Source organism: Dendropsophus ebraccatus, unplaced genomic scaffold (genome assembly GCF_027789765.1).
Source record: "Dendropsophus ebraccatus isolate aDenEbr1 unplaced genomic scaffold, aDenEbr1.pat pat_scaffold_1164_ctg1, whole genome shotgun sequence".
Classification (NCBI taxonomy): domain Eukaryota; kingdom Metazoa; phylum Chordata; class Amphibia; order Anura; family Hylidae; genus Dendropsophus; species Dendropsophus ebraccatus.
Window position 1 is genome coordinate 29,960 of NW_027208581.1, and position 23,297 is coordinate 53,256.

The 23,297-nt window shown below is 47.6% G+C and overlaps 1 protein-coding gene across 1 annotated transcript; it reads right to left on the bottom strand.

Moving 5' to 3' along the window:
- Nucleotides 1–22,969, bottom strand: LOC138774964 (major centromere autoantigen B-like). The gene is made up of 15 exons (XM_069955733.1): nt 22,941–22,969; nt 22,718–22,844; nt 6,164–6,185; nt 6,049–6,067; nt 5,877–5,918; nt 5,279–5,314; nt 4,065–4,103; nt 2,510–2,560; nt 1,897–1,944; nt 1,665–1,712; nt 1,455–1,502; nt 1,037–1,087; nt 749–781; nt 424–471; nt 1–304 (listed from the first exon to the last, which is right to left on the bottom strand). Exons 2-14 carry the CDS (start codon nt 22,799–22,801, stop codon nt 426–428), a joined length of 567 nt encoding a protein of 188 aa, XP_069811834.1. The 5' UTR covers nt 22,802–22,844; nt 22,941–22,969; the 3' UTR covers nt 1–304; nt 424–425.
- Nucleotides 22,970–23,297: the final 328 nt, after the last annotated feature.

Here is a 23,297-nt window from a genome sequence, read left to right on the forward strand (position 1 = left end):
TGAGAAGATGATGGTGTGAGAGGAGACCAAACCAGAAATGAGACACCGGCGAGGAAGGAAATACCTTTTTAGTTACCTAGATAACCCCTTTAAGGGCACCTCCTCCAGACCCCTCTAGGTGTTGTGAGTGTCTACTCCTCCTATCTCTGATGGTAAAAGGGGGCTCCTCCTCCCCCATGTGTGTAAATGTATCCTCCGGATGTTATGGGCGTCCCATTTACCACTTGATGTTCCGGACGCCTCCTCCTCCAGACAGCTCCAGATGGTCGGGTGTCTTCTCCTCACTCTGGCGGCGCTGTGTTACCTAGATAGGATATATAACAAGCAATGTGTTAATAATGACAGGTTACATATATAGGCTCCATAGGAATATACAGTCAGAATAAAAGTGATCTGAGGTGTGAGGGGATTTTGGGTACTCACCTTTACTCCTCCTTGGTGGCGCAGCAGCAGCAGAACAGCGCCCGCAGTCTATAAGGGAAGGAGAAAAACCAGCATGACTTTCCTGAGATCAGACCCGTCAGCAGTGATGGGGAATAGACATTACACTGGAGAGAGGGGACTCAGTGCTATCCTAGTGGGTGAGATACAGGCGGCACCATGTCACTTGTATGTCTGTATTATGTACATGAGGCCTTTCGTGGTTATTATATGTGACTGATAATATAATATATAGTGATGACATGAGGATATACAGTGCAGCAATAGAGGTGTGTTATCATGTAAATGTATCATCCCATATATTTACCTGGATAAGATGGATCTCCTCCTGCTGCTGCTTCTGCCGAGGAGAAACGACCAAGAAATGGAGGGAAATCAATGGTTAGTGTAAGGAAACCAGAATTTCTGAGCAGATTATATAGAAACAATGCTCTTTTACCAGCTCTATTCACACCTGCAGTAATATACTATTCACCATTACCCACAATAGAAATTAGATCCCACCTCCAAATAGAGCGCCCCCGTCCTCTCTCTATATACAGCATGATAAATAACAATTCCTTGCTTCACAATGTTATAGGTTTTGTTTCATTACCTGGGGATCTCCATGGCCGTCCCTTTGTCCTCCTCGTCCTCCTTTTCTTCTCTGTGTATAGAACGTAAACCATCTCATATATAAATATATTGTTATATTACACATTAAATATTTTATTGTAAAGAAGGTGATTGCAATAGTAATGTAGTGAGCTGTACACTGCTCTATACAATGACCATATAGTACTGTATATTGCAGGTACAGCCAGCTAAAGTATAAAGTGTATGGGGACCTTAACAACTAAGTCCCAGTGTCAGCAGTTTGTAATGTGAATAAATGCTGTTAAAATAAATAGAAAAATATGATTCTCTGTCTAACTAGAGCGCCCCCTATCCTGCCCTCCCACTGCTCTTCTCTCTATACAGGATGGGAAAAAAATAAACGTGTATTCACAATACTATAAGCTTTGAGCCCTCACCTGGGGATGTCGTCAGCCACGTCCTCTTCCTCGTCGACGTCGATTTCACTGTGTAGAGAACATACACCAGCTTGCATATATATATATATATATATATATATATATATATACACACACACATTCTATCTTCCTGTCGCTCCTCTCTCTATACAATATAGTAAAAAAAAAAAAAAACTTGTATTCACAATACTATAAGCTTTGAGCCCTCACCTGGGGATGTCCGCAGCCGCGCCATCTTCCTCGTCGTCGTCGATTTCACTGTGAACATACACCAGCTTGTATATATATATATATATATATATATATATATATATATATATATACACACACACACACACACACACACATATACACATCATGTCTTCCTGACGCTCCTCTCTCTATACAGGATGGTAAAATAAATAAACATGTATTCACAATGCAATAAGCTTTGAGCCCTCACCTGGAAAAGTCTGCAGCCTCGTCCGCCTCCTCCTCTTCGTCAGTCTCACTGTATATAGAACATAAACCAGCTTGTGTATATAAATATATATAGACATTTATTAAGACCAGAGTAAATCCAGCAGGACCTGTACCTACCACAAGGCAGCTGCAGAGATCTACAAGTGCTCCGCAGCAGGTATAGAAATCTACAAGTGCTCCGCAGCAGGTGCAGAAATCTACAAGTGCTCCGCAGCAGGTGCAGAAATCTACAAGTGCTCCGCAGCAGGTATAGAAATCTACAAGTGCTCCGCAGCAGGTACAGAAATCTACAAGTGCTCCGCAGCAGGTGCAGAAATCTACAAGTGCTCCGCAGCAGGTGTAGGTTTCTGCCCTGATTTTTCCCTGTTTTTCGGCATAAACCAGGATAAATTAGTAGCAGATGGAGGCCACAGCTTTTTGTGCCCCTTTCTCAATGTGCTCAGGGCTGCACATATATAAATCTGCCCCATAGTGTTTGGGGATATGTGAATATACATATGTGAGTATTTGGTGGGGAACACAGATATAAATGGACTCATATTGTCATATCATGTAGATGGATGATTATATCTCTGCTGCTTCTTCATACTTACACAATGGTCTCCAGGCTCGGGATCCAACTGTAGAGCGGGTACTTGTCGTCTCTGTAACAGAGAACATAGGGTTGGTTAGGAGGATTGGTACTTGGTCCCATTTGAAACTTTCAGAAAATGTTATTTATTGTGATATCTCAATAAGAACATGAAATCCATCAGGATATTTATTAACCCCTTGTCATCACTGCCAGTTTTCCCCTTAAAGTGACACTGTCACCCCCTTTGTGCATTCTGACATCTCTACACAGGTGTAAAGGGTAAATTTAGCGGTTTTCATACCTTATTTTATATCATACGTCATGGTGCTTGTTTAAGTAAAAAGTGTCCTTTTATCAACTGCAGATTGTGTTGTGTGGCATAAGCGCCACTTAGTCCCGCCCATAATGCCACAGTTGGCCCCGCCCCCTCGTTGGCTATTGGAACAGGCTGGCCGAAAGGTCTAGACCCCACCCCCTTTACGTACGTCGGCCAACCAATAGGCGTCAAGGAGGTGGGGCCAACAGTGTTGTTCTGGGCGGGGCTAAGTGGCACTAATGCTGCAAGGCCACGCCCACTTAATACTATCTGCAGTTGATAAAAGGACACTTTTTACTTGAACAAGCACCATGACGTATGATATGAAATAAGGTATGAAAAACGCTAAATTTACCCTTTACACCTGTATAGAGATGTCAAAATGCACAAAGGGGGTGACAGTGTCACTTTAAGGGGATGTGCACATTGAGGAATAGGCGAGGAATTTAAAGCGGGATCCGCTCTTAGGGTGTGTTCACTCTTCAGAATCTGCACGGATAATCTCCAGTGGATTCCGCCGCTCGCCCCTGCTCGCACACGTTTGCCTCTCCACCTGTCCCATTCTATGGTCGGGCGGATTCCGACATCTGCCCAAAGAATTGACATGCCAATACTTTGGGCGGATGGCAGAATCCCCCCGACCATAGAATGGAGTCAATGGAACAGGAGGAGATGCGGGCAATGGAATCCATGGCAGGTTATCCGTGCGGATTCCATAATGTGAGCACACCCTAAATTTCCGCTTGAAATTCTTCCCATAAAATTTGAATAGAGCAATTCCATTGTGTTCAATGGTATTTCTGCTCTGTTGTTCACACAGCAGAATTTTCTGCCGCGGATCCGCCTTCCGACAAAGAATTGACTTGTCAATTTCTTGGGCCGATTCCAGCAGGAGAATCCTATAGAAGTCAATGGGGTTTGAATTCCGCTTGAATTCTGCTCCTATTCTGCCAGAGCTGAATAGATGAATTTCAAGCAGAAAACTTTCCTCTTCAATTCCTCACTGGTAACCCGTCTCGGATTAGGCCACTCGCGCTGGAACACATCTCCACCCATGCCATAGACTCTGTTCTATGGTCGGTCAGATTCCGCCATCCACCCGAAGAATTGACAAGTCAATTCTTTGGGTGGACGGCGGAATCCGTCCGACCATAAAATGGAGTCTATGGCAAGGGCAGAAATGTGTGCGAGCGGGGGCGAAAACTATTGTAAAAATAATTTATTAGATTTTTTTGCTGTTTTCGTGTAGTGTAATTACCTGAATATCCACGGGGCGTCCATCACGGCCATCTTCCACCTATTACATAATAATAAAAAATAATTGCATATTATAAAGGGGATATTAGTCTGTCCTCCAAGTGCTGCATATTGGGGGAGGTTTTATAGAAACATGTACATTGGAAATCCACTGGCCCAGATTTATTAGACCAGATGATGGGACTATAAATGCGCTGTTAGCACTGGGGATTTGGGATGAGATGTGAAAGTCACCACAATCAGTGATTTTGTCTTCTTGGTGGTTTCCGTCACTTTGGGACCTTGGTGTGTGCTCTAGGTATGGCGTCTATTCTTTACATATGTGTTGTGTGTTTTGTTAAAGGGGTACTCCAGTGGGGGGGCACTTTTTTACTGGGACCGGGGAGGAGGTGGCCGAGGAAAAAGCCGTCCACTCACCTCCCCGGTTCCAGCGGCAGGTCCCGCATCGCGGCGCTCCGGTGCCCGATTCCCAGCCGCTTCCCGAGACGTGACTTCTCAGGTCCGCTCAGCCACTCAGTAAAGGAGGCGGGATCTGAGCGGACTTGAAACGGATCCCGCCTCCTTCACTTCAAATGGATGGATGACATTTATATTTTTGTATATTTATTTTTGATTGTTGATATGCAATGACATTCGTTGTAAAGAAAAAAAAAGTTTTTGTTTTATCACTTTACAGTTCATGTGATTGAGGTTGGTTTCACACAAGACAGTTTTTTTGGAAATCTGCCACTGGAATTTTTGAGCCAAAGCCAGGAGTGGATCCTGCAGGTAGGAGACATATAAGCGCTTCCTTTATTGTACCCATTACTTTGAATCCATTGAACCCATTACTTTGAAAATCTTAAGTCTTCCATTACTTATCAGCTGCTGCATGTCCTGCATGATGTGGTGTATTCTTTCCAGTCTGGATAGTAGAAGTGGGTTTTCTATGGGGATTTGCTGCTGCTCTGGACAGTTCATGACATGGACAGAGGTGGCAGCAGAGGGCACTGTGTCAGACTGGAAAGAATACACCACTTCCTGCAGGACGTGCAGCAGCTGATAAGTACTGGAAGAGTTGAGATTTTTAAGTAAATGACAAATCTCTGGCACTCCAAAATGCAGAAAGCTCCAAATGCTGTTTTTCAAAGTTTTGTTTTTTAATACGTGATCCCCCTGCAAACATGTCTGTGACTGATTATATTACTATACTATATGTTACTGTGAGATACTTACTCCAAATCCTCCAGACGCTCATCGATGTCGTCGCTGCTGTTGGTGATAGAATAGGGAAGATGGTGAGAACCAAACACACGTTGGAGACATCAGTTTTCTGGCAGAACTTCACCAATAAGAAGGTAGTAGAAAGGATTGTTAAGCAAAAAGTTTTTCCTTTCAAACCAGCTGGTGCCAGAAAAGTGCCAGAGATTTAGAGATTTGTAATTTACTTCCATTAAAAAATCCCAAGTCATCCATTACTTATCAGCTGCTGAATGTCCTGCAGGAAGTGGTATTCTTTCCAGTCTGGAAAGCAGGAAAGGTTTTCTATGGGGATTTGCTACAGTGCAGTTCCTGTCCCAGACTTAGATGGCAGCATAGAGCAACTGTGTCAGACTGGAAAGAATACACCACTTCATGCAGGACATACAGCAGCTGATAAGTATTGGATATTTTTTATATAGAAGTAAATTACAAATCTCTGGCACTTTCTGGCACCAGTTGATTCAAAAGAATTTTTTTTTTGTGAATTACCCCTTAAAAAACAACAAAAAAGCTCCTAACACCTGTAATTTCTATAGGCTTGTTGTTGAAGACGAGACTATGAGATACTTACTCCCAATCGTCCGAATCCTCCTCGATGTCGTCGATGTCGCTCCTGTTAGTGATAGAATAGAGAAGATAGTGAAAACCTAACACACATTAGAGACATCAGTGATGATCGGGGTCTATAGGGGAGGAATTATAGGGTCACACAAGTTTTACATCTTCAGTTTAGATTTACTCACCCGAAATCCGATTCTTCATCTAAAGAAAAAAAAATAGAAAAGCGTTAGTTTAGAGAACTGCTTTATACATTGTAGAGATACATAGATACATAGAGATATTATAGACAAAACTCACCCTCGCCGTCATCCAGTCCAGCCTGAAATAGGAAATAGAGAGAGTAAGCAGAGGACATTGGTATATTGCTGAGCATGAGACCTCCTTCTGTGCCCATCTGACCTATGTGCTTGGATGGGATAGGGTGTAGGTGGGGGCACTATTACACTGCTCATCCAGGATTAGACACACAGTCACTTCTTCCAAAAACAGACGGGGGGCTGATTTAGTGGGCTATGAAGTAAAATGGTCAGATTTGTAATCCCGCTGTCAGTCCGCTCTGTGGAGAAGGTGGGGGGCAGCCCGAGGACCATATGGATAACATCTAGGTTTTTCCATGTGGTCCTGGGGCTGTCTCTACCTTTTCCATAGAGAGGGCAGACAGCGGGATTACTAAGCCGATCACATTGCTCTTGCATACTGCTCCCCAGTATCTTCATTGCTTCTGCCCGCTGTCCTTAGCCGCTGGTGGAACTTCAGAGACGGTCTGTGAAGTTCCACTGGCAGCTGCGGACAACGGGCAGAAGCCAGGAAAATATGGGGGAGCGGGCAGAAGCATCGGGGAGCGGGCAGAGGTCTGTATGTACTTTATTATTTTCTTTATACAGTTATCAGCCATCGGCCGTGCATCATTATTACACGTAGTGATGCGCAGTCGGCGGCCAATGTTTGTAGGTCAGGACCAAAAATAACCAATCAGTCGATGATCATTGTCTTTATTACAAGGAGCAATAATCTGCAGAATCGGAGCTCTGGCTAGGAGGACCCCACTCTTTTCTAGCTGGGTGTCTGTTTGTGAACCCGCACACTTATGTTTGTGAATAGGTGTGAAGTATCTTTTCAACGCAAGGTATTTCTAGTTTTTTACACTCATACTTCTACTTATACCTTTGCCATCTTTGTCTTGGCCAATTGTTTTTTTTTTCTTTATTGAAAAATACAATTACAAACGGTAAAACGAGATATCTGAACAAGAGAGATATTGCAAACCTGATTGTGGCAATCCATTTCTGAGAAAATTCTGTTTTTTTATGTGCTACAGGACCACCTTCCCATTGGAAAATTTGCCCTTGATCCAATATGGCGGCCATCAAAATGGTGACGGAATATCAATAAAAAGTACAAATTCCCCAAACCAGCGCCGCAGATGTATATAATGAAGATAGATGAGTAATCAGTGTCTGTGGATCATTTTATTAGAATCCTATCCAGTACACATTGGGGTAATATACCGTCATATTGTGTCACACATACATATACATATACCGTCATATTGTGTTGCATAGAAAACTCTCCTATATACTGCACACCCAATTTTTGGTATAATTTACAATTTTAATTGTCACTTTTGTTTGAAAAATGCGGACAATAAACTAACAAATCAGTGTAAGCTTTTATCTTAGATCTAGGGGTTTATGTGAGTTATCCAGAATTATAAATGTATTGATTTATTTATTTCTGATTTATTTCAAGAACAGCGCCATGCTGATCCTCAGGTGTTATGTGGTATTACAACTCAGTTTTATTCACTTCACTAGAAAATGTGCTGCAATACCACAGAAAAACCGGGGACAATAGTGGCGCTGTTTATGGATGGGAGCAGCTATGGCCCAGATTTATCAAACTGTGTAAGGCAATGTTCACCCATAGTCAAAACATCGGTCGTTGTTGGCAGTGTCAAACAACGGCCACTGTTTTATTTCTATTTGGATTGCAGGCAGGTTTGGGTGTGCCTGGAATCCAATTAACCATAGACATCTGTTCAATATACAGCCATCAGAATGGCCATACAGTTCAATGTGTGCACAGTTTGAACCACGGCCGTTGTTCCTGCACTAGTGGCCGTAAATAATGTTCAAGTCAATTGTTTGTGTGCTGTAGCTAACAACCGCCATTGTTCAATACAGCGTGTGAATAAAAGATGCTGTTTGCATAGAGTTCAATGCAGTGCATTATTTTATCACAAGAACGGCCGTTCTTGTCATAAAAAATACATTGTGTGCGCATAGCTTAACACTGAAACTGGTGTCGCTGGCCCACAGCAACCAATCACAGCTCAGCTTTCAGGTGAATCTGTCAGGTCCACAGCAACCAATCACAGCTCAGGAGAATCTGTCAGGTCCATACCAGGTACAGAGCTGCAGACATAGGCAGAGAGGTGATAGAGAGAGAATACAAGGGAAGCCTGGGTCTTTGCTGACGGCCATTTGCAGAGTTATACAATTGCATTTTCTATGCGCTCAATCATTTATTTCCTCTTGACACCCCGACCTCACTCACATATAGGAACCTAGGCGCTATAGACACCCAACAACTGCTAGATACCGTTCAGTTATCATTGCCCCCCACCTCTTCCCTCTCCTGTCCTAATTTGGCTGCTAAACAATACCACGTCACCCTCAAAACCACCCTGGACAAACTTGCACCCCCTATACCCCAAACAGCCCGACACAGACGGCCACAACCCTGGCACACATCCAGAACTCGTTTTCTTAGACGGTGTTCTAGGTGTGCTGAACGTCTGTGGAGGAAATCCAAGACAACAGCCAACCTTCTACATTATAAGTCTATGCTTAGAAGCTACTACTCTGCTCTTCACTCTGCTAAGCAATCCTACTTTACCACTTTGATCTCTTCTCTTTCCCATAACCCAAAACGTCTCTTTGATACCCTCAACTCTCTGCTTAAACCCAAACCTCAGACACCCATCACTAACCTCTGTGCTGAAGACTTAGCCAACTACTTCAAGGACAAAATAGACACAATCCGCCAGGAGATCATCTCCCATTCCCCAGGTAATATTAATCCTATTCCCTCTCACTGTTCCTCCTCATCCTCTCAGCCTTTGAGCCAGTGACAGAGGAGGAAGTCTCCAGACTCCTCTCCTCCTCTCGCCCCACCACCTGCCCTAGTGACCCTATTCCCTCACACCTCGTCCAGTCTCTCTTTCCTGTTGTCACTACCTACCTTACTAAAATCTTCAACCTCTCCCTCTCCTCTGGCATCTTCCCCTCGACTTTCAAACACTCCACCATCACTCCATTACTGAAAAAACCCTCTCTTCCTTTTATCTCTAAACTGTTGGAACGTCTGGTCTATTCAAGCCTAACTCGCTACCTCTCTGAAAACTCTCTCCTTGACCCCCTTCAGTCTGCTTTCCGTCCTCACCACTCTACAGAAACTGCCCTGACTAAAGTCTCTAATGATCTCCTCTCCACCGAATCTAAAGGTGACCATTCACTTCTCATTCTCCTGGATCTGCAGCTTTTGACACTGTAGCCCACCAGCTCCTCCTCTCCATGCTCTGCTCTATCTGTATGTGACACTGTAGCCCACCAGCTCCTCCTCTCCATGCTCTGCTCTATCTGTATGTGACACTGTAGCCCACCAGCTCCTCCTCTCCATGCTCTGCTCTATCTGTATGTGACACTGTAACCCACCAGCTCCTCCTCTCCATGCTCTGCTCTATCTGTATGTGACACTGTAGACCACCAGCTCCTCCTCTCCATGCTCCGCTCTATCTGTATGTGACACTGTAGCCCACCAGCTCCTCCTCTCCATGCTCTGCTCTATCTGTATGTGACACTGTAGCCCACCAGCTCCTCCTCTCCATGCTCTGCTCTATCTATATGTGACACTGTAGCCCACCAGCTCCTCCTCTCCACGCTCCGCTCTATCTGTATGTGACACTGTAGCCCACCAGCTCCTCCTCTCCATGCTCTGCTCTATCTGTATGTGACACTGTAGACCACCAGCTCCTCCTCTCCATGCTCTGCTCTATCTGTATGTGACACTGTAGACCACCAGCTCCTCCTCTCCACGCTCCGCTCTATCTGTATGTGACACTGTAGACCACCAGCTCCTCCTCTCCATGCTCTGCTCTATCTGTATGTGACACTGTAGACCACCGGCTCCTCCTCTCCATGCTCTGCTCTATCTGTATGTGACACTGTAGCCCACCGGCTCCTCCTCTCCATGCTCTGCTCTATCTGTATGTGACACTGTAGACCACCAGCTCCTCCTCTCCACGCTCTGCTCTATCTGTATGTGACACTGTAGCCCACCAGCTCCTCCTCTCCATGCTCTGCTCTGTCTGTATGTGACACTGTAGCCCACCAGCTCCTCCTCTCCATGCTCTGCTCTATCTGTATGTGACACTGTAGACCACCAGCTCCTCCTCTCCATGCTCTGCTCTATCTGTATGTGACACTGTAGACCACCAGCTCCTCCTCTCCATGCTCTGCTCTATCTGTATGTGACACTGTAGCCCACCAGCTCCTCCTCTCCATGCTCTGCTCTATCTGTATGTGACACTGTAGACCACCAGCTCCTCCTCTCCATGCTCTGCTCTGTCTGTATGTGACACTGTAGCCCACCAGCTCCTCCTCTCCATGCTCTGCTCTATCTGTATGTGACACTGTAGACCACCAGCTCCTCCTCTCCATGCTCTGCTCTATCTGTATGTGACACTGTAGACCACCAGCTCCTCCTCTCCATGCTCTGCTCTATCTGTATGTGACACTGTAGACCACCAGCTCCTCCTCTCCATGCTCTGCTCTATCTGTATGTGACACTGTAGACCACCAGCTCCTCCTCTCCACGCTCCGCTCTATCGGCCTCAAGGACTCTGCTCTTTCCTGGTTCTCCTCCTATCTCTCCGACCGCTCCTTTAGTGTATCACTTTCTGGCTCCACCTCATCTTCTCTCCCCCTTACAGTCGGGGTTCCTCAGGGATCAGTCCTGGGTCCTCACCTTTTCTCACTTTACACTTTACCCATCGGACAAATCATCAGCACGTTTGGTTTTCAGTACCATCTCTATGCTGATGATACCCAGCTACATACCTCCTCCCGTGATATCACCCCCGCTCTTCTACAGAACACCAGTAACTGTCTGTCTGCCGTCTCTAATGCTATGTCCTCCCTATTCCTAAAACTCAACCTTGCTAAGACTGAGCTGCTTGTCTTCCCTCCCTCTGCTAACCGCCCTCACCTGACATCTCTGTCTGTGGTGCAACCATAACCCCTACACAACAAGCCCGCTGCCTTGGGGTTATATTTGACTCGTCTCTGTCCTTCACTCCTTATATTAAATCTCTTTCACGTTCCTGTAATCTGCATCTAAAAAACATTTCTAAAATCCGTCCCTTCCTTCCTGTCGAATCTGCTAAAACTGTCATTGTCGCTCTTATTCATTCCCGTCTAGACTACTGCAAATCCTTACTAATCGGCCTTCCATCCTCTAAACTCTCCTCTCTCCAGTCCATTCTCAATACAGCGGCCAGGCTCATCTCCATGTCCAGCCGCTATACAGATGCCTCCCCCCTGTGCCAGTCACTACATTGGCTCCCTATTAAACACAGGATACAATACAAACTCCTCCTGCTATATCTCCTCTGCACCTCCCTATACTGCACCTCCCTATATCTCCTCTGCACCTCCCTATACTGCACCTCCCTATATCTCCTCCCTCATCTCTGTCTACTGCCCGTGCCTTACGCTCCTCTAACGACTTACGACTAACATCCACCTTAATCCGCACCTCTCACTCCTGTCTCCAGGACTTCACCCGAGCTGCACCAGTTCTATGGAATGCATTACCCAAGACTGTCAGACTCACCTCCAATACACAAAGCTTCAAACGTGCCCTCAAAACTCATCTGTTCAAGCAGGCTTACCAGGTTCCCTAATTTTGACTGCTACCCTAAACCCCCCCCCCCCCCCCCACACACACACACACACACCAAGAATTTAAGCACTTAGACCTGTGCATGTAGGCATTGGCTGGTGACAGGTTCACCCACCCTTACTTGCACTGCCTTATTTATAAAGATGGCCGAACCACAAGAACAATGATGCACTTTGCCCCTCTGCCATTTTGTCTCGCACCCCCTCCTGATAGTGGGTAAGCTCATGCATGCGAGCAGGGACCTCACTCCTCTTGTATGGATAACTATATGTATATCTCTGTAATGTCTGATTTCTGCCTATGTATGTACCCCCAGAATTGTAAAGTGCTGCGGAATCTGTTGACGCTATATAGATAAAAATTATTATTATTATAAATTATTCCCTAATCTACAAAGCAGAAATCTGCAACATAAAATTCACAGTATAAAATCTGCAGCAAACACAGTACATGTGAATGTTCCCCCTAACCCCTTAAGGTCAAAGCCAATTTTCGTTTTTGCGCTTTTGCTTATTCCATTTTAAGTTTAAAAGTCAACAGCGCTTGCATTTTTTCACCTAGAGACTTATATGAGTGCTTATTTTTTGCGAAACCAATTGTACTTTGCAATGACAGGCATTATTTTTCCATAACATGCTGCGAAACCGGAAAAAAATCATTTGCGCTGTCAAATTGAAAAAAAAACTAATTTGTTTTGATTTCAGGGAGTTTTGCATTTACGCCGTTCGTCCTATGGTAAAACTGACTTGTTATGCATGTTCCTCAAGTCGTTACGATTACTACGATATATAACATGTATAACTTATATTGTATCTGATGGCCTGTAAAAAATTCAAACCGTTGTTAACAAATATACGTTCCTTAAAATCGCTCCATTCCCAGGCTTATAGCTTTTATCCTTTGGTCTATGGGGCTGTGCGAGGTGTCATTTTTTGCGACATGATGCGTTCTTTCTATCGGTACCTTGATTGCGCATATACGACTTTTTGATCGTTTTTTATTACATTTTTTCTGGATTTGATGCGACCAAAAATGCGCAATTTTGCACTTTGGAATTTTTTTGCGCTGACGCCGTTTACCGTGCGAGATCAGGAATGTGATTAATTAATAGTTCGGCCGATTACGCGCGCGGCGATACTAAATATGTTTATTTATTTATTTATTTATTAATTTATATTTATAAAATGGAAAAAGGGGGGTGATTTGGACTTTTATTAGGGGAGGGTATTTTTTAGTAATAAAAACACTTTTTTACTTTTTTTTTTACTTTAACTAGAAGCCCCCCTGGGGGGCTTGTATATACATAGCACTGATCTCTCATAGAGATCAATGCTGTGTATATACACAGCAAAGATCGATCAGATCGGTCATAGATTGCTATGGCCTGCTGCTTGCATAGCAATCTATTGCTGAGCCGGGATCAGCATCATTCCGACGCTGAGGCCCGGCACGGGCAGAAGAACGGATCTCCTCCCCGCGATCGCATCGCCGGGGGGAGATCCGTCCCACTAGACACCAGGGACACGGAGAGCACAGCATCTAAGTGCAGCTGTCAGGTTTGACAGCTGCACTTAGAGGCTTAATTAGCCGGCGCGGCAACGGGACCCGCGCCGGCTAATAGAGGCACTGCCCGGCTGCACATGTCAGCCGGGATCAGCGCCGTTCAGAGCGGGGTCCCGGCGGGACCTCTCTCTGAACACCCCGAGCGGCACCATGACGTATCAGATACGTCATGGGTCGCTAAGGGGTTAAAGACAAAGCAGCATGTGCTACATTTAGGCTGGATTTCCCCAAAGTATCCAAAAAACAAAAACTCCAGTATTGCTGCATGGTATAGACCAGTCCCCATATGTATACTGCTTGTAGATGAATGGTGGTCTGCTCATCCTGAATGTGCAGGGTAGGAGGATGGAGATAGTAGGGAGCAGCTTTGTACCTAATGGGCCCCATGTCAGGTGCACCAAACTACCCCTGCTCGCTCAGAGACCTGTCAGGGCAAAAATGCCCTAATGTGGGTGGAGCCATATGCTACACCCAGGGCATGTGACTGTGCCAACATGTGATGTTCTTTTTGGGCCATTTTTTATGTGTATTTTTTTTACAACTTGGCGCCGGCTACAAGCTGCCGTAACAATCTCCCCGACTATTCCTTTTGGATTTAACCAGTTTGGAGTACAGTAAATGATAGGGTGACCATAGGGCATTGGAGAGGAATTAGACCGGGCAGTGGTCGCTTTTATTAGGGTGCTTACACCCCGACAGGTCCCTTAGCAAGCAGGGGTAGTTTGGTGCACCTGACATAGGGCCTATTAGGGACATAGGTGCTCCCTACTATCTCTATCCTCCTACCCTGCACATTCGGGATGAGCAGACTACCATTGATCTACAAGCAGTATACATATGGTGAGATCGTCATATACTTTAGTACAGGGGCGTTGCTAGGGTCCTAAAATATCCGGGGCATGGGCCCTCTGAGTGCCGTCATAAGCAGATAGTAATAATGCCCCCTGTTGAGTCCCCATATAGTAATAAGGCCTCCTGCTGTACCCTCCATATAGTAATAATGCCCCCTGCTGTGTCCCCATATAGTAATAAGGCCTTCTGCTGTAACCTCCAAATAGTAAAAATGCCCCCTCTGCTGTTAACCCACAATTAACCCCATCACCATCCCCACGCACACTACCCCACCTGACCACCTTCACTAACACACTACCCCACCTGACCTCCTCCACACACTACCCCTCACATACACACTATGCCATTTGACCCCCCCACACACACACATAGTGCCCCTTATGGTAGCTAATGCCCCCACAGTACCTCATATAGTAGCCAATCCCCCCACAGTGCCCCATATAGTAGCCAATCCCCCCACAGTGCCCCATATAGTAGCCAATCCCCCCACAGTGCCCCATATAGTAGCCAATCCCCCCATAGTGCCTGGTATAGTATCTAATCCCCCCAATAGTGGCCCATATAGTATCCAATATCCCTATAGTGCCCATATAGTATCCAATACCCCCATTAGTGCCCCATATAGTAGCCAATCCCCCCACAGTGCCTCATATAGTAGCCAATCCCCCACAGTGCCCCATATAGTAGCCAATACCCCATAGTGCCTGGTATAGTATCTAATCCACCCATAGCGCCTGGTATAGTATCTAGTGCCCCATATAGTATCCAATACCCCGAATAGTTCCCCATATAGTATCCAATACCCCCAATAGTGCCCCATATAGTAGCCAATACCCCCATAGTTCCCCATATAGTATCCAATACCCCCAATAGTGCCCCATATAGTAGCCAATACCCCCATATAGTAGCCAATACCCCATAATGCCCATATAGTATCCAGTACCCACCAATAGTGCCCCATTTAGTAGCCAATACCCCCCAATGGTGCCCCATATAGTATCTAATACCCCCCATATAGTAGCCAATACGCCCCAATAGTGCCTCATATAGTCACCCAATCCAGACCCTCCCCTCTGTGCAGTGCCCTACTATTGACACCAGCCCGGCCAGCGCACTTCCCCACCAGAAAAAAAACAAAAACAAAACTTCACCTGTCACCTGTTCCCAGCAGCTCCTCTCCCGGCAGCGCGCGGTCTCCTGTGATCTTCCGGTGCAGGAAGCATAGTACAGAGACACTGCTTGGGTCGCTTGCCCCTGCAGCCTCTATAATTTATGATAGAGGCTGCCTGACACATCCGGCGCAGGTAGTGTCTCTTTACCATGCTGCCAGCACTGGAAGATCACAGGAGACCGCGGGCCGCTGGGAGAGGAACTGCAGCTGCAGCACTGCCCATTCCAAAAGTGTCTAGCAGCGGGCGGCCTCCTTATGACAACGTGCCCGGACGTGCTCCTTCAATCCAATCAGCTCAGAGCGGGAGCTTGGGGCCGCTGTGGTGGGCCGTGGTGCACGCATCCAATCAACACATGCGCCACGGCCTGTCGCACCAGCCCCACGCTCCCGCTCTGTGCTGATTGGATTGGAAAAGCACGTCCGGGTAGGCAGTAGGTGAGGCGGAGGGGCAGTCGCGGCCATCAAAAGAGCCACATCTGGCTTGCAAGACCGGGGCAGCAAAGATCCGTGGCAGAAGCCTCAGTGTTAAACAGAGACTCTATGAGAGGGCTCACACGCTTACTCTCTCCTCCGCTCTCCGCTCCAACAATTGGCATGTCAACGCCGCTTGACATTGAGGCAGGCGGCGCCCTTACAGTTTGGGGCCTACAGTATAGCAGCTATTTGCCAATAAATGTATGTTACACCTAATAATAAATAAGAGTGCATTCTAATATATATATATATATATATATATATATATATACATATATGTATATATATATATATATACAGTGTCGGACTGGGCCCCTCCGCCTGCACACTGGCTGTCTGACAGCTGGGCCCCAGACAGTAATACAGTGCTTCTGTCATCACCTGACTAGGCCACAGCCTCAGACGCAGCACTGTATTACTCTCTGGGGGCCCTGCCCAACATTCTGTTTGTGGGGGACCGCGGCCGCCGGATCTACTTGCGGCCGCTCTTCCCCTTTAAACTACCCTCCTATAGGAGCAGACGCGCGCAGGCACGTCTGCTAGAGCGTCCTCCTCCCGGTGACGTCACTTCGTGGACGCACACCGGCGCGGAGGAACAAGGAGCGGAGGCCAGGAGGCCTGAAGAGGGAAGAAGCCCAGGACGCTGCATGGGACCGGAGCTCCAGGAGGGAGAGAGACTGCTGGGGATCGCTGTGAGAGGTGAGTAGGTTTTTATTATTTTGTTTTTAATTCTACATGGGGAATGCTGCACAGAGGGGCTATGTATTAGGGGGATGCTGCACAGAGGGGGATATGTATTGGGGAATGCTGCACAGAGGGGCTATGTATTGGGGGATGCTGCACAGAGGGGCTATGTATTGGGGGATGCTGCACAGAGGGGGCTATGTATTGGGGGATGCTGCACAGAGGGGCTATGTATTGGGGGATGCTGCACAGAGGGGGGCTATGTATTGGGGGGATGCTGCACAGAGGGGGGCTATGTATTGGGGGGATGCTGCACAGAGGGGGGCTATGCATTGGGGGATGCTGCACAGAGGGGGGCTATGCATTGGGGGATGCTGCACAGAGGGGCTATGTATTGGGAGGATGCTGCACAGAGGGGCTATGTATTGTGGGGGGGATGCTGCATAGAGGGGGCTATGTATTGTGGGGGGGATCCTGCACAGAGGGGCTATGTATTGGGAGGATGCTGCACAGAGTGGCTATGTATTGGGGGGGTGCTGCACAGAGGGGCTATGTATTGGGGGATGCTGCACAGAGGGGCTATGTATTGGGGGGGATGCTGCACAGAGGGGCTATGTATTGGGTGATGCTACACAGAGGGGGGCTATGTATTGGGGGGATGCTGCACAGAGGGGCTATGTATTAGGGGGATGCTGCACAGAGGGGCTATGTATTGGGGGGATGCTGCACAGAGGGGCTATGTATTAGGGGGATGCTGCACAGAGGGGCTATGTATTGGGGGGATGCTGCACAGAGGGGCTATGTATTGGGGGGATGCTGCACAGAGGGGCTATGTATTGGGGGGATGCTGCACAGAGGGGCTATGTATTGGGTGATGCTGCACAGAGGGGCTATGTATTGGGTGATGCTGCACAGAGGGGCTATGTATTGGGGGATGCTGCACAGAGGCGCTATGTATTGGGGGATGCTGCACAGAGGGGGCTATGTATTGGGGGGATGCTGCACAGAGGGGGCTATGTATTGGGGGATACTGCACAGAGGGGCTATATTTTGGGGGATGCTGCACAGAGGAGGGCTATGTATTGTGGGGGGGTGCTGCACAGAGGGGGTTATGTATTGTGGGGGGGATGCTGCACAGAGGGGGGCTATGTATTGGGGGATGCTGCACAGAGGGGGCTATGTATTGGGGGATGCTGCACAGAGGGGCTATATTTTGGGGGATGCTGCACAGAAGGGCTATGTATTGGGGGATGCTGCACAGAGTAGGCTATGTATTGTGGGGGATGCTGCACAGAGTAGGCTATGTATTGTGGGGGATGCTGCACAGAGGGGCTATGTATTGGGGGGGGGGGATGCTGCACAGAGGGGCTATGTATTGTGGAGGATGCTGCACAGAGGGGCTATGTATTGGGGGATGCTGCACAGAGGGGGGCTATGTATTGGGGGATGCTGCACAGAGGGGCTATGTATTGGGGGATGCTGCACAGAGGGGCTATGTATTGTGGGGGATGCTGCACAGAGGGGCTATGTATTGGGGGATGCTGCACAGAGGGGGCTATGTATTGGGGGATGCTGCACAGAGGGGCTATATTTTGGGGGATGCTGCAAAGAGGTGGCTATGTATTGGGGGATGCTGCACAGAGGGGGCTATGTATTGGGGGGATGCTGCACAGAGGAGGCTATGTATTTAGGGGATGCTGCACAGAGGGGCTATGTATTGGAGGATGCTGCACAGAGGGGGGCTATGTATTGGGGGGATGCTGCACAGAGGAGGCTATGTATTTAGGGGATGCTGCACAGAGGGGCTATGTATTGTAGGATGCTGCACAGAGGGGGCTATGTATTGGGGGGATGCTGCACAGGGGGGGCTATGTATTGTGGGGGATGCTGCACAGAGAGGCTATGTATTGGGGGAGATGCTGCACAGAGGGAGCTATGTATTGTGGGGGATGCTGCACAGAGGGGCTATGTATTGTGGGGGATGCTGCACAGAGGGGCTATGTATTGTGGGGGATGCTGCACAGAGGGGCTATATTTTGGAGGATGCTGCACAGAGGGGCTATGTATTGGGGGGGATGCTGCACAGAGGGGCTATATTTTGGGGGATGCTGCACAGAGGGACTATGTATTTGGGGATGCTGCACAGAGGGGGCTATGTATTGGGGGGATGCTGCACAGAGGGGTTATGTATTGGGGGATGCTGCACAGAGGGGCTATGTATTAGAGGATGCTGCACAGAGGGGCTATGTATTGGGGGGATGCTGCACAGAGGGGCTATGTATTGGAGGATGCTGCACAGAGGGGCTATGTATTAGAGGATGCTGCACAGAGGGGCTATGTATTGGGGGGATGCTGCTCAGAGGGGGCTATGCATTGGAGGATGCTGCACAGAGGGGGGCTATGTATTGTGGGGGATGCTGCACAGAGGGGGCTATGTATTGTGGGGGATGCTGCACAGAGGGGGCTATGTATTGGGGGATGCTGCACAGAGGGGCTATGTATTGTGGGGATGCTGCACAGAGGGGCTATGTATTGTGGGGGATGCTGCACAGAGGGGCTATGTATTGTGGGGGATGCTGCACAGAGGGGGCTATGTATTGGGGGATGCTGCACAGAGGGGTTATGTATTGGGGGATGCTGCACAGAGGGGCTATGTATTGTGGGGGATGCTGCACAGAGGGGCTATGTATTGTTGGGGATGCATCACAGAGGGGCTATGTATTGTGGGGGATGCTGCACAGTGTAGCTATATTTTGGGGGATGCTGCACAGAGGGGCTATGTATTGGGGGATGCTTCACAGAGGGAGCTATGTATTGTGGGGGATGCTGCACAGAGGGGCTATATTTTGGGGGATGCTGCACAGAGGGGCTATGTATTGGGGGGGATGCTGCACAGAGGGAGCTATGTATTGTGGGGGATGCTGCACAGAGGGGCTATATTTTGGGGGATGCTGCACAGAGGGGCTATGTATTGTGGGGGATGCTGCACAGAGGGGCTATGTATTGGGGGGGATGCTGCACAGAGGGGCTATATTTTGGGGGATGCTGCACAGAGGGACTATGTATTGGGGGCTGCAGCACAGAGGGGCTATGTATTGGGGGATGCTGCACAGAGGGGGTTATGTATTGGGGGATGCTGCACAGAGGGGCTATGTATTGTGGGGGGATGCTGCACAGAGGGCGCTATGTATTGGGGGGATGCTGCACAGAGGGGGCTATGTATTGGGGGATGCTGTACAGAGGGGCTATGTATTGGGGGATGCTGCACAGAGGGGCTATGTATTGTGGGGGATGCTGCACAGAGGGGTTATGTATTGGGGGATGCTGCACAGAGGGGCTATGTATTGGGGGGATGCTGCTCAGAGGGGGCTATGCATTGGAGGATGCTGCACAGAGGGGGGCTATGTATTGGGGGATGCTGCACAGAGGGGTTATGTATTGGAGGATGCTGCATAGAGGGGGGCTATGTATTGGGGGATGCTGCACAGAGGGGTTATGTATTGGGGGATGCTGCACAGAGGGGCTATGTATTGGGGGATGCTGCACAGAGGGGCTATGTATTGTGGGGGATGCTGCACAGAGGGGCTATGTATTGTGGGGGATGCTGCACAGTGTGGCTATATTTTGGGGGATGCTGCACAGAGGGGGCTATGTATTGGGGGATGCTGCACAGAGGGGGCTATGTATTGGAGGATGTTGCACAGAGGGGGCTATGTATTGGGGGACGCTGCACAGAGGGGTTATGTATTGGGGGACGCTGCACAGAGGGGGCTATGTATTGGGGGATGCTGCACAGAGGGGGCTATGTATTGGGGGATGCTGCACAGAGGGGCTATGTATTGGGGGATGCTGCACAGAGGGGCTATATTTTGGGGGATGCTGCACAGAGGGGCTATGTATTCTGATCTCCCATACAGCATCCAGTGTACAATATACCTAAGATCCTCCAACTATAACAGCTGGAGACACTACAACTCCCAACATTTACTGACAGTCTACAGCTCTTAGAATATGTTGGGATTTGTAGTACAGTGAATAGACAATCCTCTTATAACAACTGGGCTGTAGAGATTTATCGCTGGACCTTCAGGATCCTCTACATAGCAATTATTTTTAAAGGGTCATCCTCTCAGAAACTACAACTCTCATTATACCCTGAGAGATTTAGTGTAGGGTATTCTGAGAGTTCCAGTTCGACTGAAAACATGTTATTCATTAGGAAGTTGTCACAGATACTGATGAATCAAGGAAAGGGTCGGGTCAGCATGTCCTGTCTCACTGGTTCTTTATTGGTGGGCCCCAAGGATCATTTCCTCTGGTGGGCCCCAGGTACCCCAGTCCGACACTGTATATATATATATATATATATATATGTTTATTTATTTTTATTTAAAGGAGTACTCCAGTCATCATGCAAAAAATAAAATTTATTCTTAGAACGTATCTAGCAGACAATATACAGAACCCTGCTGACATGGTCATTTTTGTAATTACATATCAATAAATAGTTGTACCATGCCGGGTTTGTTACAGCGCGCTCTCCTCCAGTGCTCTCCTCCATTTGCGGCAAATCCGGAGCTCCATGCTGTCTCACACACGGAGAGTGACCGGCACAGTTCCTCACCGCTCACAGCTCGGCCGCTATGGAGGATGGCCGGGCTGCTGTGCACTGCGGGGGTCCATAGCTGTGCTGCTTGACAACGTCCCGGCTCTACAAGCAGACGGGGAAGCCTGTCGTGGAATCCCCCCCCCACCCATTACAATGCGGAGGAGATGCTGCCGTGCGAGTGGTGGGGGGAGGATTCCACTACTTGCTTCCCCATCTGCCCGTATAGCCAGGACAATGTACAGCAGTCGTTGTGCCTTCCCTTCCATAGGCCATCCCCAGAACATTGTGCAAGAGCAGCGGTGGCCCCGTTCATCCATAGGGCGCCTCCACCCTTGACAAACCCGAGCGACATGTCAGCGGTGCTGTATGATGGGGGATTACACTCCAGGCATCCCTGTCTGCCTGTAGAGCCCGTAGAGGGACAATGTCCAGCGGCACCCCTCTTGTATGTCAGCATCTCAGTGGCTGTGTAATGGGGGGGGGGATATCACTGCAGGCTTCCCCGCCACCCCCTCTGTGACTCTCCAGCTGTTAAATTCTTTATTTAGAGAAACAGCAGGGAAACACAACAACACTCCAGGGCGCCAGTACACATAGCAAGTTGCGCACCAAAATAACACAGGAGCAGCTGTGTACAACTCCCATTATGCCCTGGTGACATTACATGACCGGAGTTGTAGTGATGCAACTTGGAGAGCTCCAGATTGCAGAACTACAACTCTTATCTTGTACTGTCACCACAACATGAGGATGGGGCTTGTAGTTATGCAACCAGGAGAACTCCAAGTTGGAAAACTACAACTTCCATAAAGTGTTGTCCCCACACCATGATCATGGGAGTTGTAGTTCTACAACCTAGAGCATTCCTGGTTGCATAATTACAACTCCCATCTTGTACCATCACCACAACATGAGGATGGGGCTTGTAGTTATGCAACCAGGAGAGTTTCAGGTTGCAGAACTACAAATCCCATACTGTACCATATATATTATAATTATTTTTTATTATTTGACCTTAGAGATCACACAGTAGATCCTGACCCAGTGATAGCATTGTCACACATTACTGCACATCTGGATAAAGTCTTAGGCCAGGCCCATGGCTTATGTGTGCTATGTGATTTCCCTCTCTACCTTATAGGAGTATATTCCTTCCTATGTCCGCAGAGGTGCTGGAGATCACATAACACACACAGTGCATGAGCCCGGCCATAGACCACAGCCACCACCCAGCAGTTATCATGGCCCAACTAAGCCCCGCCCCCTGCATGGAACATGGCAAAATGGCAGTTGGAAATGGCTGAACATGGGGAATAAGTAACAGGGTGTAAGGTATTTATAGCTCCCCATTCTACACATCTCCTCCCATCACCACTGTCTCCTATGGGGGGGGGGGCAGGGAGGAGTATCTACAGGTACAGATACTCCTGGACAGGACACCCCACTATGTACTCAACCCCATCTCTATACAAACATCCCACAGTGTATCCTATCTGCTATACCCTGCTATAATGGATGGGGAATTCTCACTCACATGTTCCTCGTAGACGACGGGAAAGTCTGTATCCTCCACGAACTGGTCCTCCTCGCTGTAGATGATGTTCAGCTCTTCCTCCATGACTAGAAGTCTTTTTCCGTAGTCAATCTCTCGCACAAATCGCCTATGTGTGTGACAAAATAAAAGATTACATGGAGAAAACTGATTAAAAATAGAAAATAACAAAACATACCAGGAGCCAATGGATATGCATACTTACAGTCCAACTCCTAATAAAGCTCTGAAGGGTCCAGTTTGTAAACAAATGACATCATGATTTTCAATAATCTTTATTTAAACATCTTGATACAAACACTTGTACTAACCATACAATGAACAGTCGGCCATTGGCAGGAATTAGGGTGAATAAAATCTTGGTCTATGCGCTCGGCTGTAGTATTTTATTATGATTTATACTGATATTTGATAATGTTGCTCAAAAAATAAAAAAAATACATTTGATAAAAGGTTCCAGTCCCTTCCTATAAGAATAGTTTTTCCCATATAATTACTATTTTATTCATAGTTTTATATAAGGGTAATAAGTGATTATTATTACATATCTGCCGCTTCTTCC

Bases quoted from the DNA above. Each gene is read 5' to 3' on its own strand.
- LOC138774964 (XM_069955733.1), bottom strand. From the start codon at position 22,801: ATGGAGGAAGAGCTGAACATCATCTACAGCGAGGAGGACCAGTTCGTG. The intron at 5,315-5,876 runs GTAAGTATCTCA...TATCACCAACAG, and splicing joins GAGGATTCGGACGATTGGGA to CAGCGACGACATCGATGAGC. The intron at 4,104-5,278 runs GTAAGTATCTCA...ATTATGTAATAG, and splicing joins GAGCGTCTGGAGGATTTGGA to GTGGAAGATGGCCGTGATGG.